The 23,506-nt window shown below is 34.1% G+C and overlaps 2 protein-coding genes across 2 annotated transcripts; both read left to right on the top strand.

Annotated features, from left to right (window-relative positions):
- Positions 1 to 1,176: 1,176 nt before the first annotated feature.
- LOC127074341 (thioredoxin-like protein AAED1, chloroplastic) lies at positions 1,177 to 5,805 on the top strand. Its single transcript, XM_051015647.1, has 7 exons — positions 1,177 to 1,609; positions 1,804 to 1,850; positions 1,951 to 2,065; positions 4,949 to 4,993; positions 5,079 to 5,138; positions 5,245 to 5,340; positions 5,437 to 5,805. Exons 1-7 carry the CDS (start codon positions 1,334 to 1,336, stop codon positions 5,554 to 5,556), a joined length of 759 nt encoding a protein of 252 aa, XP_050871604.1. The 5' UTR covers positions 1,177 to 1,333; the 3' UTR covers positions 5,557 to 5,805.
- A 3,405-nt stretch (positions 5,806 to 9,210) lies between these two features.
- Positions 9,211 to 10,123, top strand: LOC127135319 (short-chain dehydrogenase PC-15-like). The gene has a single exon (XM_051062059.1). It carries the CDS (start codon positions 9,219 to 9,221, stop codon positions 10,059 to 10,061), a length of 843 nt encoding a protein of 280 aa, XP_050918016.1. The 5' UTR covers positions 9,211 to 9,218; the 3' UTR covers positions 10,062 to 10,123.
- Positions 10,124 to 23,506: the final 13,383 nt, after the last annotated feature.

The following is a 23,506-nucleotide window of genomic DNA, read 5'->3' as shown; positions in this document are numbered from 1 at the left end:
CTCCAGGCTCTGGCAATTCCCTTCTTGTAGGTCTTGATCCTTGGATCTAGGAAAAATCCTACAATCCTTACATTGGCCACACCATCTATTGATTAACGCCACACACTATTTGGTTCAGACACACCTAGAATATGGATTCAAACAACACAACCTTTGGTTCAAACAATATTGTCACTACACACAAATGACTCCTTTCTCATTTCACAACACTTTTCTCATTTCAACATTTCTTTTACACTTTAAGCAATTATGTTTCAATTCAAGCAAGTTCTCTTTCTTTTTTCAAGTCAAACAACTCTTTCTTTTTCTTTTATCACACAAAATTTTCAAAATAATTTTCTTTCTTTCTCATAAAAGAACTATTATAATCCTTCCTTAGCAGTTTGACTAAAATCTTAGAGCATTCAAACAAATATCAAAATAAGCTAATGTATACACACTTCTAGGATACAATTATAACTGTTATCTAAAAACAACCAACACATTCGTATTTTCTACCACGAACTATGAAGCTCTGATTTTCTCATTGCACTATGAGAATACGCACGAGGATTCGAATCCTTGACGAGCACATTAATTAATAAATTTATTTTTCCCCTTTTAATCAGTAACAAGTAACCTTTAGATAGTAAAACCCATTCGAGCAAAGAACAATCAAAATGATCCCGGTTGAATATAACAGATGTGAGGGATGCTAATATCTTCCCATTGCATAACCGTCTTCCTTACTCTTTTTCTCCCCCCTTGAGTTCTATCGATATTTTTTCTTTTCTTTTGGAATAAATAATATTCGGTGACGACTCTGTTGTATCTTCGAACATGCGATGCGTTCAGATATTTTTCGCGGTGCGACAATAGTGACATGAAAGTCAAGTAGAGAAGGATGTTTAATATTAATTTTCGTATTAATGAATTATAAAAATGGACATTCAGAGGTCTAACACATGTTTGATTTGGTTTTCTAAAAATATTTTATAGTTTTTAAAATTTGAAAATAATAAAATTTGTTCGATAAACTAATTTTATCAAAATACTTTTAAAAATTATTTTAAAAATTTAAAAAACTAAAATAAATTTTAAAAAAATTTGCTTTATAATTTTTAAAATTGAAATGAGAAAAAAAAACAATTTTTAATATACAATTTTAAAACCGTTTTTAAAAATAAAATTATCAAATATATTGGCGTGGAGAAAGGAAAACCTCTCCCGCCACGGAACTACTATTGTTCCTCGCTCGCTCTCTGTTCGTAGTAGCCATACACACAGCTAGCTTCGAGTCACCGCGAATTCATCTTCTCTAGGCGTCATCTTCATTCCGATTTGGAACAAACTAATGGCTACAACTCTTCAATCTCCACGATTTCCTTTTCTTCCATCTATCACACCCCTAAATTCACACCCTTTCCCCATCTCTACCGTCCATTTCTCCCCCAAATCGAATACCTTCAAGGCTTCATTTGTCGCCGTCGCCCGCAACAAACCAGTGTCTTCTTCCAAAGCCTCCAATTCGCAGTACAGTCCCACTGTTACAGAAAACCTCGGTGACATTAGCATTTTCACCGCCGCCGGTGAGCCTGTCATGTTCAAAGATCTTTGGGACCAAGAACAGGTCAGCATGCTTATATTCATATACAAAAGCTTTGATTTTTACCCATCTCATAGGTTTTGGGCACACAAACGTTTTGACCTAAAATTTTGGTTTTTACTTTCTGGAATATTAATTTGAAGTAGTATTTATTTGATTAATTAGTTGAGTTAATAATAGGTTGATTTGTGGTTGCTGATTGGAGTTAATTCTTGCAGGGAATAGCTGTGGTGGCACTTTTGAGGCACTTTGGATGCCCATGCTGGTAATTAAATGATTTTCACCTTTGGGTTTTTGTTATCATTAATCAGAATTTGTTTGAGGGATAATTCTTCTTACACTGGATTGTGTTCTTTTGTTCTTAGCTGGGAACTGGCTTCAACCTTGAAAGAATCCAAATCAAGGTTTGATTCAGCTGGTGTCAAGTTAATTGCAGTGGGTGTTGGTGCCCCCGATAAAGCCCGTATCCTTGCCGAACGAGTAAGGTTTTTCGTCCTCCTTTGTCATTTCAGTATTTTTCTAGCTAGTTATGATGCTTTAAAATAATGAAGTTGTATACCATGTGCATCTTTCCATGAAATCCAAAGCAAATTGTATGGCTTCAGTCTCAATTATTAGGGTTTCAAGATTGAGTATATAAATGAAAATCAAACATATTTTGATCTCTTATAATTGAAACATGCATGGTTCTACAATGCACATATGGCTAGTGTAAGCATCATATAGTGTTTAAGTTTTATTTGTATAATTTATACGAATAGAAACATAAAAACTCCCATTGTGGCATCTAGAAGTTGTCTCATTGCAAATCCAATCCAGGTTAACTTTCTCTAATTTGGGGACTGAAGTTGTTAGGGAAGAGATAGGCTATAGAGGAAGAAAAGAAACCATCAAATTGAGTTCAACTTAGTATTTGACACATATATAACTAACATCAACGGATAATGAATGCTCACAAATCTGGCGTAAAACACATTCTATAGAAGGCTACTGGTGAAATTACAAAAAACTTGACATCAATTAAGAATACTAGTATTTTAATCATGCTTTAGATTTTAACCTTGCTAAGAATTTTAAAAAATAATGACACTTGATTCCCAATTGGTTTGTTACCAAATTATACTCAACCGGTCCAAAACAAACCATTAACCCTATGCAAAACATGGAAGAGGCAAATATAACTTCAGGAATATCACTTTGTTGAAAACATGAAAGCGGCAGGAGAAAATAAGTTTAGAATATCTCAATTAAACTAAGTATTATTTTTTAATATCAGAAATTAAAATTTCATATCAAAGAAAAATATTGGTGATGGAAGATTTGGTACATTATGAAATATTATTGTAAGAAATACATGGAGAAAATCTGGGTGAACTTTTGACTCACTAGATCCTTGGCAAGAGAGATTGGTCTCCAAAAGAGTGAGTACAAACATGTACACTGCTGCAGAATTGAAATATTACACACAGAAAACAAGAACACAGACACTGTTTCACCAAGTTTCCGAGAGCTTGGTTCTCTCCATTCCCAACAACCACTGAATAACTTCCCTAGATAATCAACTATGCCCTGCCCTCTTTCTATTTATTGTTACTACTCCCTCCGTCCCACAATGAGTGATCCAGTTGACCATTTCACACCGATTAAAAAAAATAAAATAGAAGAGAGAATGATATTTTTACTAAAATGCCCTTGTCAAGTATTGGAAATGATGAAAGTGATATTAATTAAAGGAAAAAGTGTATTGGAAATTGAAATGAGTCATTTATTTTGGGACATTTCTTTCTAGTGTGGAACAGAGGGAGTAACTGGCAACATAATTGACACACAATTAATTAATATAACATAACTGGTAGAAATATAAAACATATCCGCCAAACAAGGATTCTGACTCAGGTTTACCTTGTCGAAACTAGTAGATGTTGGGTCTGATGATGTCACCTGTGTCATCAAGCTTAAGAAATCCTACAATAGTGAAAATTAGAGAATTGAGACTCAGTGATGGACCAAATAAGCAATCAACGCCAGAATAGTTAGGCCAACAACCACCATTGCCGAAACTAGTAGATGTTGGGTCTCCCACGACATTTGCTACTATTCCTAAGATAAAGTCTAGGAACGAGAAAATTCCACTACCGGTGCTGCCGACGCCCCAACATTTGATCACGAGAGGACTGTCATTAGCGAGCAAATTTGATATGAGAAAATTTTCTTATTTCATGTACAACTCAATCTTTCTGCATCAAATTATGAGGACAAGATGAAAGACGGCAAGGTGAGTCTTTACGGCGGAGTATTGTTAGACCTCTCATTAAGAAATTAAAGAAAACTGACTGTTGAGTTCTGTAGCAGTTATTATGTTATTAGTAGCACTTTAGTGGCAGTTATTATGTTATTATGAGTAGTTATGTGTTATCAATTATGTGGGTTATTTATGTTTAGAATAAATATGTGAAGATAGGATAGAGTTTACTATGTGATTTGAATAGAAAGGTGCCATTTTAGCATTAGGGAGGTGCAGACCCTCGAAGTTCTGCAATATTATTCTATAATTCAAAGGGATTTTCCTATTTCCTTTTCTATATCAGTTGGTTTCTATCCGTCTTATGGTAGCTTCTAGCTTAGGGTAAATTTCACCAATTTGAAAACAATAGATATAAGAGATTGAACAGAGATAAGGCTAAAGAGATTCTTTTAAGGTTTGTCTCATTTGCTGTTCTTATGAGCTATTTTCTTTGTAGACTCACACAACCTCTCTTTTTTTAGTCCTCATCTCACACAACCTTTCTTTTGCTCTACTCCTCTTAGTGTCACCATTTGCTGTATTATCCTTTATTTGGTTAATTTGTTTAAGAGTTATGAGTTTTGGTGAATCGACATGAGTGTGTTTTTGTCAGTTATGAGGTTTAATTGTAGATTATAGTAGTAGTGATGATAGTGATAGAGAAGAGATAAAGATATGCATGCTATGTACAGCTGACCCTAGTTTGGCGAAAGGTAGGAAACCATGGCAACTAGTTTTCTATTAAGATTTTTTGATCAATTGTTATAGTTGTGAAAATTACAGAGTTACCAGTCCCAAGTATATTTCAGCTCAATGGTATGTAATTTAATTTTAAATCCACTTTATTGAAAGGTCACCCACCGTTTGTGTTGTAAATTAGCTAAGGGTAGCAATATCAATATAGGCTCATTTTAATTTAATTAAGTCAGCCAGAGATATGGATCTCTATACTTTTAAGTATTCTGAAATTTGAAAACTTTCTTGTAATTTACTTATTTATATACTATTAGTATGAACATGTACTTGATGTCAAGACTCAAAACTAATATTTTCTTTTTCAATTGATATTGTATGTTCAGTTACCATTTCCAATGGATTGCCTTTATGCAGATCCTGACCGCAAGGTAATGCATGGATAGCATGTTGAATATTCACCCACTAGATCTCATCTTGTAAATGTCTATTTTAACCAATTTCCCCGTCTTTCAGACATATGACTTTCTAGACCTCTACTATGGGTTTGGGCGTACTTTCTTCAATCCAGCCAGTGTAATCTTTACTTTGGACTTAAATGAAATACTATGTATTTTTTGTTAGACATTTTCCATTTCGCATGCGGATTAACATGTTTTGGCTACAAAATTGCTATTAACAGGCAAAGGTGCTATCGAGATTTGATGCTTTGCAAAAAGCGACCAAAAACTACACAATAGAAGCCACTCCAGATGATAGAAGTGGGGTTTTGCAACAGGTTTGATATGTTACTCTGGTTGCAAAAGAGTGAAATCAAACTTAATATTTTACTTTTCAACTAAGGTTTCCTAAATTGATCAATTTGTACTGTCAGGGAGGGATGTTTGTGTTTAGAGGGAAAGAGCTATTATATGCAAGGAAAGACGAAGGAACAGGTGATCACGCACCTTTAGATGATGTTTTTGATGTTTGCTGCAAAGTTCCTGTTGCTTAACTGTACTGTATAAAATTGTAAATTTGCAAAACGTTAGGAATGTTCAGTTTAAGAAGAGTGTTGTTGTTAGAATAGGATTCACTGTGAATCATACAAGAGCCAACATATAAAAATCATATTTATATAATTCAATCTATAAACCTTATGTAATTTATTACATACAGTAGTTCATTGTGAACTTAAGTATATTGTACCAAAACTTGAGTTAGAAATGGCAATTGTCACATATGTAAGCTGTTTTTGTTTCAATCATTTGAATGACTATAATGAAAGTTGTAAATTGTTGTACTTACCTAGAACTGAAAATTTGAAAATAACACTAATGATGATAATATAATTTTAATAAAGTGGGCTTTGTCATGGTGGTACTTGTGTTGGCCTTATATTATTTGGGCCCTTATCCCAAGCTGGATTATTTTAGCCCAACTTTATCCACAACACTTTTTTGTTGTTGTTAAACTACGTAATTTCAAGTATACTTTCAATTTGAAAAAAAGTGTTTTGGTTTAGAAATATATTACGGTGAAAGTTGATATATGTAGGCAATCTTATTTAATGAGATAAGACTTGATTTTTGTTGTTTTTGAGTTTTGAAATATATTTTGGGATGACATAAAATTGTGTTTTATAATGCACACTAACTTAGTGGTTTTCGAGGGTGGGAAATATGTGGAAGATGTAATGTTAATTTGAGATTTTCAATTGTTTGTTTAAAAATTTTTGGACTTTGTTTGAGAGTTTGGAAGAAAGGAAAAGAGAAAGCTTCCGAAAATAAATTTTAAAAAAAAGAAAAGTATTTGATATTTTAAAAAAAAAGTGATTTTATATAGAATGAAAAGAAGTGTTGATTATTGTATTTTTAATTTTCAGAATACTAACATAAAACATATTTTGAAATATTACGTAAATTCTCCAAAACTCTCATTCAATACAAATTTTGAATTCTTCAAATTAAATAGTTTTTGATGTTATGAATAAAAACAGTTCCCTTAAATTTCTCCAATCAAAATCTTTCAATTTTTTTCATTTACTCATTCTCTTTTTTTTAAAGAACTCTTCCCTCCATTCTTCCCTTAAAAACTCCCAATAGATAGTTAGAATATGTTTAGTAAGACAAAAAAAACTAGTTTATTTGAATGTTATTATTTCATATATTTCATGAAATTATATATATATATATATATATATATATATATATATATATATATATATATTAAAAAATATCCTTTTATGTTATTTGTATTTATCAGCTATATATATTAATTAATCAAATACTCAAATTAATTTATTAGCTACGAGTTATTAGCTACAAACCACTACTCTCTATCCGTTTCTTTTTAAATATATTTCTTTTTAATTGTCACTTACAAAATTTAAGATAATTATCACTTACAAAATTCAAGATAGTATTAATTGTATTTTGTCAAAATTACCCTTAGGTAAAATTCTATTTTTTCATTATATATACAAGTAACTGACTAAAGGATTATTCATTTATATTTTTCCACATTTTACATAAGTGAAATCCATTTTATTAAAAATATAATACTAGCAACCCATTTTAATATATTTGAACCTAAATGCACGTTTGAGACTCCAAATAAAACATTACCCTTAACCTATCGCATCATTATTTTACTACCACAAAGAATCATGTAATTCCAGAGCAGTCTTAGAGACTAACAAACTTTTTTTAAAGATGAATTTGATGATTACCTAAAAAAGCAGCATGCTAGTGAGTTATTATAGACTTGTAGAAGATATATGATAGCAACCTGTGAGTGAGTCCAATGTGTGAGAAAAGGTTTGGCTTTTTGCTGTTTTGAATTGAAACAAGCCCTTAGCATACTCTCTCAACCATACCACTAAATGTAACATTGCAATTCCACCCTGTTTTGCACTTGTTTGGTCTCTTTCATTGTCCTAGGAATGTGAACAGTTTTAGTTTGGATAGACGTTAATAAATTGGGATGCAAAAGGGTCAGCTATTCTTTTATTTTTTCCCACAAATTTCACCAAGTATCTTATGGTTTATCTTTTCTTACGAAACAAAATCTAGTAGGTCTTTGCTGCAGGCCTAAAATTAATCTAGACTAGGTAGTCGTCTTGCCTGTATCATAACTAAAGGAGTACTAGAAATGTGTTGGATCTCTGAATGGATTGATCCCACAATTGTCCTATGCAATTTATGATACATCAATATTTCAAAATCATTTAATTCTTTGACAATGATACAAAACTGATACTTAAAATGAAAATTATCTTCACTTATAAACACGTCCAAGATTGAATAAATCACGGAAATCTAATAATAGACGGCTCAACTGATCTTAAACTAGATTCTAATACCATCTTAAAATTTACGGTTTAGTCTAATTCAACTTTACGAAACGGACTTTACACTTATAAACGACTCTTAAATAGTGTTGCAATATTTAGTTGGATATATTTGGAAGTAAGATTAGTGTAAAAGTAAAAGGGAATTCTGAATGCTGTGGTCAGCAAAGTAGATTCTCACCCAATAGTACGACATGCAACATTAATGGTAGAGAGAGGGGGGAGGAAATGGACTGGGCGTGGGGTAAAGTGAAGTAATGGGGCTAAGATGTGCAGAAGAAAATGGCATTCATTGGGTTCAATGAAAGGTTTTACTTAAATATACTTAGAAAGAGAAAGTGCAAACACACCTTTTTCTTCTCAATTCTCATGCATACACTCTAGTATTCTTAACAGGTTTGGATACTAATCAGATTAGTTGCTATCCAATTTCACTTTTTTACTTGTGGTCTCTTCACATTATTTATGACCAACTTTTTACACTTTGTGACTAAATAATACTCCATTCATGTTTATCTATTCATGTACTAATCAATTTCACACTAGAAATGATGTTTTTGACAAATTAAGTAAATGCTTACATATTTAGTTTGTGTGTAGTCACAATCAAGTGTTGATGAATCCAGTTGTTACTTATCGTCTAAGTAAGTATACAATAAAATTTGAATTTTGTTTGTAACATTGAGAACATGGTTTTAAATTGCGGTTGCAGCTATGGTTGCGATTGCGGCGATGCACATTATCATTGTTGCACCGTAAATTTTGATTGAGAACAATTTCAAATACACCATAAAAAATACTTAAGGTTACTAAATATTGGGTTCTAAAATGATTAAAAAACTTTAGTAAAGATGTCAAATGCGGTTCCTAATGTGGAAGAATGCGTGATTTGGATTGCAGTATGATGCGGTTGCAGAGACTACCACATCAACAATATTGCAACCATAATTTCGGTTGAAGACGTTAGAGGTTCTCATAACATTATCAAAAAATTTCAGAGTGGCTGTCATTAAAAGCTGAAAATGTCTTGTACCTATGGAGCCTTGTTTTGTTGCAAAATTGTCCAGCAGAAAGTGACAGGAATATAACATCTCCATCACACTGCAACCATAAAGAAAACAATTCCAACATATAGCCGGCCAGACGGCCAATCCAACAACAAATAAGCATATGTTCAAAAGAATATTCCTTTGCATAATAATAATGTGACAAAAAACACAAATTAATAATGTCCAACATTCACATAAGATGGATAATTTGATGTTCATTTTAAATTAGTACACATCCATATATAATTATAAGCATTCAATTGAAGAAATCAAACTATGAGTGACCAAAAAATTGTTCTAGTGACGGGTTGTGCTAAGGGCGGCATAGGCTACGAATACTGCAAAGTATTTTCCGAGAAAAAATGTCGCGTCATTGCCTCTGACATCTCAACGCGGATGCAAGACATGTCAGATTTGGAGTCAGACGACAACATAGAGACACTCGAACTCGACGTGTCGTCTGATCAAAGCGCTACTTCAGCGGTGGACACTATTATATCAAAACACGGTCGTATTGATATTCTGATTAATAATGCCGGAATAGGTAGCACGGGTCCGTTAGCCGAGTTACCGCTCGATACTGTTAGAAAAGCATGGGAAATTAACACATTGGGACAACTAAGAATGGTGCAACAAGTTGTACCTCACATGGCTATGAGAAAAATTGGAACCATAGTTAATGTTGGAAGTGTAGTTGGGAATATTTCAACACCATGGGCAGGGTCATATTGTGCTAGCAAAAGTGGTGTTCATGCAATGACAAATAGTTTGAGGTTAGAATTGAAGCCATTTGGGATCAATGTTGTTTTGGTTTTGCCAGGTTCAGTTAGATCAAATTTGGGGAAAGCTAATTTGGAGAAATTAAGTGATTATGATTGGAAGCTTTATAAGGATTTTAAGGAAGTTATAGGTGAAAGAGCTAGAGCTTCTCAAGGTGAAAAAGCAACAGATGGTAGAGTTTTTGCTAGACATGTTGTTAATAAGGTTTTGGGTTCTAAACCACCTAAGCAAATTGTTTTTGGTCACATGACTGGTTTGTTTGCCTTACTTTCTTGGTCTCCTCTTTGGGTTAGAGACATGTTTTTTTCTTCACGTTTTGGGCTTAATAGAAAGGTTTGATTTGAGAATTTGTATGATCATTTTCTTTATGATCAAAATTCTTGTTTCAATGTTTACTGTTTACTGTTTGAGTCAAAGGAATAATTTATATACTGTTTTGTAATGTGATATGAAAATATCATTTTGTTACTTTATACTAGCTACTTATTGTTTTAGTAAGAAATGGGGTAAAATAGCATGGTGCTAATTGTTATAATACACATGTAGATTACACATGCCATTTTGTAGCCAAACATTTGATATGCAACTACATGATTATATGAACAATATCTTGTAGTATAATTTTTTTAAAAAAATTTGATATCCGACTAATCTAATACTAATCTAAGCAATCAATCCCACCGATGGGGTTCAGTTAGGGGTGATAAAACGCATCCGACCTATTGAACATGTTCGTTTTGCCCGCACTTTTTTGTAGGGCGGATTAAGATTTTAGATTCACACCCTCTAATATATCCGTCCCGTTTTTTATAGGCTTTCGTGGACGTGAACATATACAGAAGTTTTTATAATTTTTAGACTAAAAATGTGTGGTGCCCGCAGACCCATCTTTATGTATGTCCCATTTTTTTAGACTTTTGTGGACGTGAACATGTCCCGTTTTTTTTGTAGACTTTTGTGGAGGTGAACATTTACAGATGTTTTTATAATTTTTATAATTTTTAGACTAAAAATGTATGGTGCCCACAGATCCATCTTATCCCACCCTCTTTTTTTTCCGGGACAGGTCAAAGTTTTAAATTCATACCCTACAATGTCTGTCAAGTTCCATATCCATCTTATCCCACCCTTTTTTTTCCAGGACATGTCAAGGTTTTAAATTCATATCCTACAATGTCCGTCACGTTCCATTTTTTTTTCCGGAACAAACTTAAGAAAACAAATATACCCGTATGTCACCCTAATTTCAACTGAATTAATAATAGGTTTTAGTATTAACAATTGTTAACATCTAAAAGATTTGAATCTAAACTAAAAAAGAAAAAAAAAGACAGATAGTCATAAATCTTAAGCTATCAAACTAACTTGTGAATTACCGTATAAACTTAAGTCACAAATCCATACTCCATTATTAATTTAGGGAAGGTGATGATTGTTCAATTGCCTTAGCTTTTAGATTTATGTAGTCACAATCTTTAAACTTTAATTATTAAGGTAAAAACCCTTTTGGTCCTGAAAAAAAGTAAGAAATATTCACTTATAAACCTTATTAATGACCATGTTTCTAGTTAAAGTGAGACATAAAATAGATTCTTCCCTATAAAAACCTAATATATGTTGCTAACAAATAATTGTATTAATTAGCTAGTCCAAATCAAAGAAGAAAAAAAGAGAGCATGGTGAATGAAAAGAAAGCAAATTTGACCAAGGCAGTGAATAGGAGATTCTTTATTTATCTTTCACAAAAATAGTTTAATTTTAGTGCAAAATAATTGGTCTCTAGTGGTTGTTGGGTGGATATAGTGATGATTACTACAATCAAAAAGAGTGTTTTTTTCTATTTCCTAACATTCCTCCTGGTCTGGTCCTGCAATGTATGTTTTCTTTCATAACTAAAAACTCCGTTTTCGACCTCTTTTCTCAAACAAAATCATGCACTCTAGAATTTCTGTCTCCACGAAATTGGTCATGCAAATATGCATGCAAACTAATGATTACAGTATATATTGATCAAATGGAATCTACATATTTAAAAGTCTTTCAACAAAGTTACAAATTTTAATTACTATCATTATCCTTTCATTTAATTTTAATTGACTCCATGTCACAGGAAAAACTTGAAAGATGTTAAGAGTCTTAATTGATTAAATATGAATGAATGTGAGAATGATCTATTTTAAAATAATGAGAACTATAATTAGTTATGATCCTATATATAAATTATGGTCTCTAATGTATCCTACATAAGTAAATGATTTGTTCTTTGCATTTGAAAAAGAATTCAAGAAGACATCAAGTATTTGTTGCTTATCTCTAAACCTTTGTTTTTCAGGATTATTGTCAAAATATTTTTCTTAATAGATCCAAATATTTCTAAAGATCAATTTGTCGATCATTTAATTTTATACACGTTTGTATGATTATTAAATTGGTTTCTACATAAAGTATGAGCATGTATATATGACTCGTTATTGACTCAACAAATAGTATCAGAGTATGACATGTTTGATAATTAAAAAATATATTTTAATCGTATTCTGTTTATTGTTATTTTGGTCTGATATTGTTTTACTTTTATGTTTTTGTTTTTATCCCGTCAAATAAAATATAATTGAGGTTGTGTTTATTTTATATTTCATTTTGCGTTTTTCTTTTGCCTTTTATGTGTGTTGTCACTCTCCTGAAAGAATTTAAGATTTCTTTAAAATTTATGATGATCGTCTTTATTTTGGCTGATATGATATTTTAGTACATATATATATTCTTGTTTGGCTCTCTTTGTAAACCGCGTTTCTACGATTATTATTATGAACAATTATGAATGAGCATATTTGGTAAAATTCATCTAATCTTCATTGATTGAATATGGAGATTACAAGTGTTACTTATAGAATAGGTAAGCTCTATGTTAGCTACATTACACAAGCACCTATAAGGTATATTCCATAACTAACTCATAAGTGTCATAATCGAAAGTAGTTATGTTGGTTATCTCTTAATGTCTTCTTCATTACTTGTGTGGTAAGAAACTGTATCATGTAACACCCTTCTATAAGTTGATGGCTGATAAATGTCAAGCATCATCAACTTGGATAACAAGCTATTGAGGGGTTGAGGCAGTAATGGTTTTGTGAAGAAATTTGCTAGTTGATTTTTTGAAGAACATGGCAGCAATTTCATTAATCCTTTCAACATTTTTTCTCTTACAATGTAACAATCAATTTACAGGTGTTTGGTTCTTTCATAAAACACGAGATTCGCCATAATGTGTAATGTGCTTTGATTATCACAATATAACACTGGTGCCATTATGCATTCGACCTTCAGATCCTTGAACAAGTAAGCAAGCCATTGGAGCTCACATGTAGCAGCAGCCAAAGCCCGATACTCAGCTTCACTCGATGATCTAGATATAATTAGTTGTTTCTTGGTCCTCCACGATATAAGGGATCTTCCAAGAAAGAAGCATTGACATGTGATGAATCTTCTAGTATATGAGCATCCAACTCAATCAGCATCCGAGTATCCCTGCAACTTGATCTATGAGTTTCTTGGTAAGAATATTCCTATGCCAGGATATGACTTTAGGTATCTTAAAACTTGAGTGGCTGCATTGAAATGATTCATTGTTGGAGCAGGTAGAAACTGGCTCAGTTGTTGAGTGCAAAATGGTATATATCAGGTTTTATAACATTTAGGTAAAACAACCTTCAAACTAGTCTTATGTATGCAGGAATGACATGGTATCGCATGCTAGCATCCTTATGGAGTTTTGCTGATGGATCCAATGGAGTGGAAGCTGGCTTTGCACATAACATTTCTGAATCTTGTAAAAGGTAAACATAATACTTTCTTTGGCATAACGAAATGCCAACTTTGGAATGACCAACCTCTATTCCAAGGAAGTATTTTAACTAACATAACTCTTTGATTCTGAATTATTTGTGCAACTTCTCCTTAATTTGTTTCATTTCTTATAGTGAGTTACCTGCCAAAATAACATATCTACATAGACTAATATTATAGTAAATGAATTTTGGTCTTGCTTTGTGAATAATGACATATTTGCAGTAGCTTATTTGTACTGATGTTTGGTGAGAAATGCAGTCAACCTCTCATGCCTTTTTCTACTAGCTTGTTTTAATCCATATAAGTACTTAACAAGCTTGTATACCTGATTAGGTTTATCATTTTTAACACCTGGTGGAATTTTCATATATACATCCTCTTGAAGTTCTCCATGCAAAAAAACATTGTTCATATCCAGTTAGTGAAGGTGCCAGCCATTAATGGAAGCAAGAGTTATAACTATTCTGAATGTTGTTAACTTGGCAACTGGAGAATGTGTTTCAAAGTAGTCAAGTCCTTAAATTTGGTTATAGCCTTTGGAAACTAACCTAGCTCTGAATCTCTCAATTGTGCCATCAACATGGTGTTTGACCTTGTACACTCACCTGCATCCAATATGCTTAGTATTTGGAGGAAAATCAACTATGATCCAAGTACCTGTCTTTTCAAGTGCAGTAAGTTCAGTTTGCATACCTTGATTCCAACATTCAAGCTTGCAAGACTTATCATAAGATTTAGGCTTAGTATGTGATGACAAAGACAAGTAATAGTGACAATATGGTGTAGACAAGTTATCATAAGACATGGAAAGAGAAATAGGATATAACACACCTTTAGATGATAAATTGGGATTTTGAGACGTGGAACATACATAATAATGAAAATAGGATAACTTGTGTGTGACCCTTGAAGATGTACAAGTAGGTGCAGTAGGTTGGTTAATGTTAGGTGGTTGTTGATGAATCTCATGACTGTCAAGGTTAGAATGATGTGATGAAGTTGGTTGGGCAAGACTTGTATGCAGGTCAATGAGTGGCGCAATAGGTTGGTTAGTAATGTGTGGTAGTTGATGGTCTTCAAGAATATCATATATGGAAGGATGTAGTAAGTTGTGCTGTGTAGAGCTAGTATGTGGATCAGTGATTGATGCATAGTTAGTAAAAGAAGGTGTAGAGGTTTTGGAGTGTTCAATGGATGTACTAGGATAATATGTCCATAATTGAGATGTTTGTGGTGTTTGTGTGGTGTATGGTAGTATATGCTCATGAAATGACACATTTCTTGAGACAAAAGTTTCTTTTGTGTTAAGGTCTAGTAGAGTGTAACCCTTCATGCCATTGGTATAACCCAAGAATATGATTTTTTTTGGCTTTAGGGTCAAGTTTTGTTCTATGGACACTAAGTGTGGAGGCATAATAGAGTGATCCAAAAACGTTAAATAAATCAATCTCTGGAATTTTGTCATGGAATACCTGATATGGGGACTGGTTGCTTAGGGTAGCAATGGGAACTCTATTGATGATGAATGTGGCATAAAGGAATGCATAGGACTGATATTGTTTAGGAAGTTTGGCTTGGTAGAGTAATGCTTTTCCAATATTGAGTAAATGTTGGTGTTTTCTCTCTACCCTCCCATTATGTTGAGGGGTTTCAACACAAGACCTTTGATGATTAATTCCTATGGGCTCATAAAAGTTATGTAACAAAAACTCAGGGCCATTGCCTGCTCTTATCGTTTTAGGTGTAATGTGGAATTGATTTTGAATCATGGTGATGAACTATTTCACTTTTGTAGAGACTTCAACTTTGGTTTTCAAAAGAACAATCCATACATATCTTGTATAGTCATCAAGGATTGTTAGGAAGTATTTGTGATTATGGACTGAGGGTATAAATTAAGGCCCCCATATATCTAGATGGAGCATTCGAACTTGGAATTAGTAGTGCTAGAACTATGAAAAAATGGAAGTTTCTTTTATCTAGCTAGGTGGAAAATATCACAAGTAACTTTATTATCAAAGGAAATAGATGGATACAACAAAGTCATATGGCTAAGATTTTTATTTGAAAAATGACCTAGCCTAAAGTACCATGATGAATTACTAAGTAATATGGTATTGATACTGGTAGGTGTAACACCCTTCTACCCAAACGACATATTTAAATAGATTATCAGAGTACAACATGTAGAAGAGTTTACATTTCTTACAACATAACACTTATCGCATCACAACATAAAACATATTATTTATTTTATTAAAACTTCGCAGCGGACAACAACACAAATATTATCATTCATCATATAACAATTCATAATAATGTTTCAACATTATCTCAACAAAGCATCTCAACATATTAGTCATCATAAACAACGTAAATAATAACCAATTATCTATCGAATCCCATAACCCCGGTGTCACATGACCAGAGCATTTGACTCGACTCTGTAGAATAACTCTACACTTATTCTTCAAACCTCAACAATAGCTACTCCTCTTTATCTGCACATTGCTCATCATAGATGAACATAAACACATGCAGAAGGGGTGAGAATTACATTATTAAATAATAATATAACGACAGAAATATAAACATAAATATATTTCACATATGCCAACACAGCTCATCATAATCATCATAATCAACATACTCATGAACATCAACAAAACAACATATCAATTGCAATGCACACACCCATGCATGACTCAACACGACTCGGTATACCCATTTTGTGACCAACTACAGGATCACCACTCCCAGATTCATCACCATAGAATCCGAGTTCCCCGCAAGGAACCAAGCCTCTCAACAAGCCCGGAGTCAACAACATCATTGGAACTCAGTCCGTTCATCACTAGGCATCGGCCTTTCATGAATGCATGCACACCAAACATGCATCATAATCAACATAGCAACAACAGCATCATATAGTCATGTTATCATCATCATTAATAGCATGACATACAACTCAACAAAACAACAACAACATTACAACGATATCACATCGTTACATAACACATTTATAACTAAACACGTAAATTCAACATCTCATCATCATAAACACCTCATACACAATCATATAATCACTGTTAATTGTTTATAATACAATTACAGCGACTTACTAAGAGTCTCGCAACTCAACGTACTCAAAAACTCACCAACATTAGCTTCACAACACAGTTCGCGCCGCCAACATAGGGACGCGCCGCGAACTCCTCCATTACTCCAGGACGCGCCGCGAACGAAGGATCGCGTCGCGAACAATTAATTCGCTTCAGTTCGCGCCGCGCAGCAGGGTTCGCGCCGCGAACGATGCGTTACAAAACTCCTCTGAATCCTGCCCAGTTCGCGCCGCGAACTGGGCTTCGCGCCGCGAATCGCGCGCGAACAGAAGCCATCTGCTACGGAAACCAGCGCAGCTTTGCTTCTCTACTCGCCATAACTCATACCCCACAGCTAACAACCCAATATCAACATTTAACAGTCATATATACACAACATACTTCGATTATAATGCATATAACTCAACAAAACTCACCGATCGGAGAATTTCCATCAAAACCCCAACTTTCCCAATCTCCCTAAAATCCCCAAAATCCATCAACAATCCAACATATATCATGAATTTGCTCGCATATTATCGTTTAATAAGGTTCAGACCCCTTACCTCTTTGGATTGAAGGAAGTTCTGAGCAATCTTTGGCCTTTTCCTCTTCCTTCTCTTTCTCTTCAGCGTTTCTCCCTTTCTCTGACTCTGAGGCAAAAATACGTGAAAACACTCTGAGTTCTCACTTTGGCCTCTTTTATCAAATTCCACTTTTACCCTTCCACTCTTCATATTCCATTTATTTTATTTATTTAATTATTATTAAAATAAATAACATCTATAATAATAATAATAATTCCCAATATTATTTAATAATTCATTTTACCTTCAAATAATCATATTAAAATAATATTTAAATTAATCTAACAATATTCGGGGTGTTACAGTAGGCATATACTGATATGGTCTTGTGTCATCAACAAGGGAACAATCATCCATTTGCTATCTGTGTAGCCCTTCAATATGCTTACCCAAACCAATCATCTTCATTGTGCTCAAATCCTGTATGACACAATCATTGATAGAAAAATAATTTTACATTTTAAGGATTGACAAAGCTTGGAGATGGATATCAGATTGAGATGGAACTTAGCTGAATACAAAACATCATGCAAATAAAGGGTAGATGAAAAATGGATGTTACCAGCTTGTTTGACACACATAGAATGGCCATTTGGCATAATGATGTTAAGAGGTTTGATATCATGAATTGAAGTAAACAAATGAAATGAAGAGCATACGTGGTCATTAGCACCAGAGTCAAGTGTCCAAAATTGATTATGAGGTAGTAGTTTATAAGTTGTGCAAATAATACCTGAAGAGGTAACATTTGATGGATTATCATGAATCATGGAGGAGGTTGTAACAATATTACAAGAATTTGATGAAGGTAGAAAATTAACTTGTTGGAGCAAGCCAATTAATTGGTCTTATTGTTCTTGAGAAATGGTAGAATTTTTACTTGCATGGGAAGTAACTGCAAAAGTATCACTTGTTTGAGAAAGATCACAGTTTTGTTTGTTGGATACATTAACTTGGGATTTATTCTTGTTGAAATTTAGGTGGCCATGCTTTTGATAATAGAAATCTACAGTGTGGCCACGCCTATTACAAAATGTACATTGTCTAGGAGGATTCTTGAAGTGTTAATGTTTACCTTTATGATCAAATCTTTGAGCTTCATTGACCAATAATGAGCTATCTTCTTTAGTGATTGTGGCATGTTTTTGATTACTCTCCTCTTGCACGACTAAGAAGTAGACTTTGTTAATCAGTGGTAAAGGTTCAATCAACAAAACTTGAGTTTTCACAACTGAGTATTGATCATTTAAACCAATTTAAAATGGCATAACTTGATCTTCATGTTGATAAGCACGAACATTCTGCATGGCTAAACATCTGCACCGATGAGTACATGAACATGCAGAAAGTGGACGATGTTCATTGAATTCTTCCCATAAACCATTCAACTCAATGAAGTAATTCATAACAGACTTAGTTGCTTGCTTCAAATTTCTTATTAAAGATCGAAGATTGAAAATACGAATACAACCAGCTTTGGAAAATCTTTCTTTTAAGTCATTCCATACATCAATGAAATTGATATGAAATATGATGCTAGATGCAATTTGCTTAGAAACAGAGTTTACCAACCAAGAATGGATCAAGTAATTCCACCTTTCCCATTGCTTGAGATTTAGGTCATGATTATAAGGAATATCAACAGTGTCATCAATGAACTAAAGCTTGTTTTTTGCATCTAAAGCTCGTTGCATGGATTTTCTCCATGCAAGATAATTGGAACCATTAAGCTTTGGAGAAATGCAAACCGAATTGGGACCTTCATTGGGATGAATGTAGTAGTTTGATTCATTGTCACCTTGTTGACCTGGTGGAGCAACGTGCTGAGGCATGGTTTGAATCGATGGATCGAAGAAGATGAACACAAAAGAAAGAATTGTATGAAAGAATAGCAGCAAAATTGAGAAGAAAAAAGAAACAAATCAAAAGCTGAGTGGTAGTAAAAAATCTCTCTAAGAATTCGTCCTCCAACTCTTTCCATGTTCATATAGTTCCATTTGGAAGGAAAATCAATCAATCTTTAGCTCTTCCAATTAGCGAGAAACTAAACAATCTTCGCTGTATTTGGTCTTCATTAACATCAGCTAACCTGCACATTGAGGTTGCTTCGTAGAAGCGAGCAAGGTGCTCCCATGGGTCTCGAATTGCGTTCTCGTCGAATGGATTGTCTCTCAAACCTGAAAGCATAAAATATTTTATGTTAAAGTTAGGGGGGTTTGGCAGAAAAAACCCTCTAAAAGCATGTCTTTCATCAATCCTTTTGCAGTAGTCCCCCATAGTGGGTGGTGGTAGTACGACTTATTAGACGATAAGCTTAAATCTAGATTGGGGGGGGGGGGGGGGGGTGAATAGATCCCAAGTTAAAAAAAAGTTATCCAAATTTTAACATAGAAAAACTTATGGCGCGGAAGCAAGTTTCAAATATTTCCTGGATCAAAAATCGTCTAACCGAACCTACTATTGAATAGCTCGGATATGCATAAAGGTGTCAATGTTATGGTAATAATCCACAAGTCAATCAACAAAAATTAAGCATAACTAATTGAATACTCTACAATAGTAAAAGTCTCTCCAATGATATTCACATACAAAAAACTAAGTCAAACAATTTGTCGAACACTTGGTGTGTGAAAAACAAAGTTTGGAATTTTATATAGTGTTTGTTATTCTAAGAAATCCAATCACAACCAAATGGTTAATGATCAACACAAAAAACACAAGATTTAAAATGTAATCAAAATTATGATCCAAACTATGTTGATCCAATGATAAAAGAAATCGACAATTTGCGAATCAAAAAAAAGAGAGAGAGAGAGAGAGAGAGAGAGAGAGAGAGTACACAAGGATTTGTTTAGGCAATTCCCCAATCGACCCCGTTATGGGTACGTCTTCCCTCAATTTGAATTTGAATTGAGATATTATTATAATAAATTTTAATTTGCAAATGTATGTATACAAGATATGAGAGGTCAAGTCCCACAAACCCTAAGTTTGTTCTTGACTCTAGCACGCCAAAAACCTTGATCAAAGATTGATCAAGACACCAACAATGTCACTTTAATTCACTTGTTGTTGCTACTTCCTTGCAGTGTATGTGTCGACTTGTTCCTACAATGTGTAGACCTATGCATTTGCAGATGAGCTATGTGTCGACCTATTTCACGCATGTATCCACCTATAATGTGAAATTTTAACTAAAACCTATTTTTCATGAATGACACAATATTTTGATGCACAATCTTTTTCCAATCCATTTCCCTTTTGCAAGAACGCTAAAATGCACATCTAGACTCAGATGATACCGTCCAATAGACATAAACGCTAATTCCTAGTTTTGACATCATACAAAAACCTACCTAAACAGAAAGATGCACACACACGGCTGCCATGATGATTTCCTCTTTGCAGTCCAAAGAAATTAGTGATTTTTATTCTATTAATGTCCCTTGAGTTAGTGTCGCTTCTCTAATCGCTCTTCTGCTGGAACGTGCAGTCCTTTCAATTTCGTGATCAAGCGGTGTCAATTTTGATCCCGAGTTGCGCATTCACAAACAAGAAATACATCACTGGCACTTTAATTAAAAAAATTATGTGGAAACAAAAATAAAAACTAAATTTAAAAACATTGCACAAGCGTTTCCTTATTCAAATTATCCACAACATCAAAAACTTGATGGCTTCTCGAAAAATGTACCGATATTGTCACAGTAATAAAAAGAGTATCATATCCACATGGGACTGCTATTTAACAAAGCAATAGTTGTGCAAGTAACAATGGGGGTATTCAAGTTTAGAGTTGAAAATAAAAGAAGTGTTCTGAAAAATTAGAGAAAGTGGTATGGTTTCTCCTAGAATTCCCTACTTCTCCCTTGTTGATGTCTAATGCATTACATAAACCAAGCTTCATTACATTTCCACAACGAGTTAACAAGACCACTATACCCAATTCCTTGGTGTATAGCTCAATGATTCCTACTAGAGGTCTCTTATCCCTATTCAACCAACGTAAGTGAAATTAGGCGATGATACACTATGTTAACTCTAAGGCCACTACTTCTTATCCTTATTCAACCAACATAAGTATGATAATTGTCCTAGATCAGACATATATGCTAAGGGTTAGTATTCCTTATACGTCCATAATCACATTAATAGAGTATCTCAGATAATACGCTTTACATAAAAGAAGCAATTAAATAGAAATATAACCAAGGTAATCATGCAACATCAAATTAAACATATGTCCCAACAGGTTCGAAACAAGTTCATAAGAATTCCTTGAAGATCTGGCCCAAATGGCTTCGAATGCGCTTCAAAACTCACTCCTGGTGTTGTAAATCGTACAATCCAGTCTCCAATCGTAAAACCCCTAAAAAATCCAAAGTCTGCCTTTTTATAGCCATCAATTCGTACCAGAATGCATTAGAAATTTCCCAGAAAATGGGCCATCGCGCATGCAATAGACTGCATCGTGCGATGCTGCCTTTGCAGCTCTTCCACACGCGCGATGGCACCCAATTCCACTTTTCCTCTCTTTTATCACACGCGCGATGCATCGCATGAGTGCGATGCAGCGTATGAATGTTCCAGTAGCTTGCTCGCTTTTTCTCCTTTTTCAACCAAATTTCTTTAAGGCCCCAATTCTTCACACGTGGTCATTTGCTCTGTTCTTTGGCCATTATTCATCAAATTTGATCCTCTTCAACTTTTTTTTCTTTATTTCTTCAACATAAAATATGTAATGACAGAATGTCATCAGGGTACAGGCGAGAAATTTCTAGGCTTCATGTTAACCATGTGAGGCCTAGAGCCCAATTCAGACAAATTCCAAGAGATCATCGACATAAGAAATCAGACCTCGATTAAAGAGGTAAAACAACTTACATGAAGGATATAAAAACTTTCTAGATTTTTATCCTATTCGGGCAATAAGTCCGTACACGTTTTCGCTACACTTAAGAAGGCAGAAAGTTTTTAATGGAAATAAGACTGTGAGAAGGCTTTTAAGGAGCTGAAAAATTTCTTGTCATCCCCACCGGGACTTTCACACAAAAAGAAGGGTCTTCATTGATACTATATTTATCTGTCACATAGAAATCTATGAGCTTAGTCTTGGTATAAGAAGGCGAGGAGTGAGAGAGGTCGATCTACTTCGTCAGTAAAATATTATAGGGAGACAAACAACATTATCAAAAGATAGAACAATTGCCTTTGTCAGTAGTGACTATAGTTAGGAAATTGAGGCCTTATTCCAAGGACATTCGATCATTGTTAGAACCAATTATCTGGTCAAACAAGTACTAAATAAGCCGAATCTAGAAGGGAAAATGGTGGCCTAGTCGGTGAAACTGTCCGAGTATGACATAATGTTCTTACTCTGAAGCAACATCAAATCCCAAGTCCTAGTGTATATCTTGGTAGATTTCAACACTCCCATCGAGGCAGAGTCCACATGACTTTGGTTCTTATCAGTGGATGGGTCATCCAATTTAAAGGGAGCAGAGTGGTAACCTGTTGAAGGGGACATGAGAAGTGCTTTCGCAACTATCAATGTGATAACATGAATGAAGTTGGATCATGAAGTAGGATCCACCCATCATCGAGCCATAAGTGACTCCTAGTTGGCCACTAGCCAGGTACGAGGATATTATCAAACAAATGAGCCATTACTATCCAAATACTTACAATAAATCCCCAATATGTCAAAAGAGTTTGATACATTTGAAATAATGCATGTCCTCTGTGAATAAAATTTATGGGCTGATCTTTTGGCAAAGTTTGCAAGTACTAAAAAGTTGGGCCTAAATAGGACAGTGATAGAGGAAACTCTCGACCTCCCAAGAACTGAAGTTGAGAAGGTTATGATGACTGAGAGCGGAGAAAGCTGGATGACTCCTATCATTGAATACTTGACCAATGAGCATCTACCAGAAGAAGAGTTGGAAGCTAGGAAGATATGAAACCTTGTTTCCAAATATGCCATGGTGGCAGACGAATTTTACAAAATAGGAAAATCAACTCCCATGCTAAGATGCATTGAGGAGGAAGAAGTAAATTTGGTTTTGGTCGAGGTACATGGAGGTATTTATGGAAGCTACATAGTGTAGAGATCCTTAACTAGCAAACTTATTAAGGTCGGGTACTATTGGCTAGAGATGCCAGAGATAATGTTAGACTCATCAATCAATGCAACAAATGTCAAAGATATGAACCTTTCATCCACACCCCTACTGAGCTATTGCACTCA

This window comes from Lathyrus oleraceus, chromosome 4 (genome assembly GCF_024323335.1).
Source record: "Lathyrus oleraceus cultivar Zhongwan6 chromosome 4, CAAS_Psat_ZW6_1.0, whole genome shotgun sequence".
NCBI lineage: Eukaryota > Viridiplantae > Streptophyta > Magnoliopsida > Fabales > Fabaceae > Lathyrus > Lathyrus oleraceus.
The sequence above is the reverse complement of the archived record's forward strand: the minus strand, read 5'-3'. Positions and strand labels throughout refer to the sequence as shown.

Coding starts and splice junctions, on each gene's coding strand:
- LOC127074341 (XM_051015647.1), top strand. CDS start 1,334: ATGGCTACAACTCTTCAATCTCCACGATTTCCTTTTCTTCCATCTATC. Junction 1,851..1,950: donor CACTTTGGATGCCCATGCTG/GTAATTAAATGA, acceptor TTTTGTTCTTAG/CTGGGAACTGGCTTCAACCT. Junction 2,066..4,948: donor CCCGTATCCTTGCCGAACGA/GTAAGGTTTTTC, acceptor TTGTATGTTCAG/TTACCATTTCCAATGGATTG.
- LOC127135319 (XM_051062059.1), top strand. CDS start 9,219: ATGAGTGACCAAAAAATTGTTCTAGTGACGGGTTGTGCTAAGGGCGGC.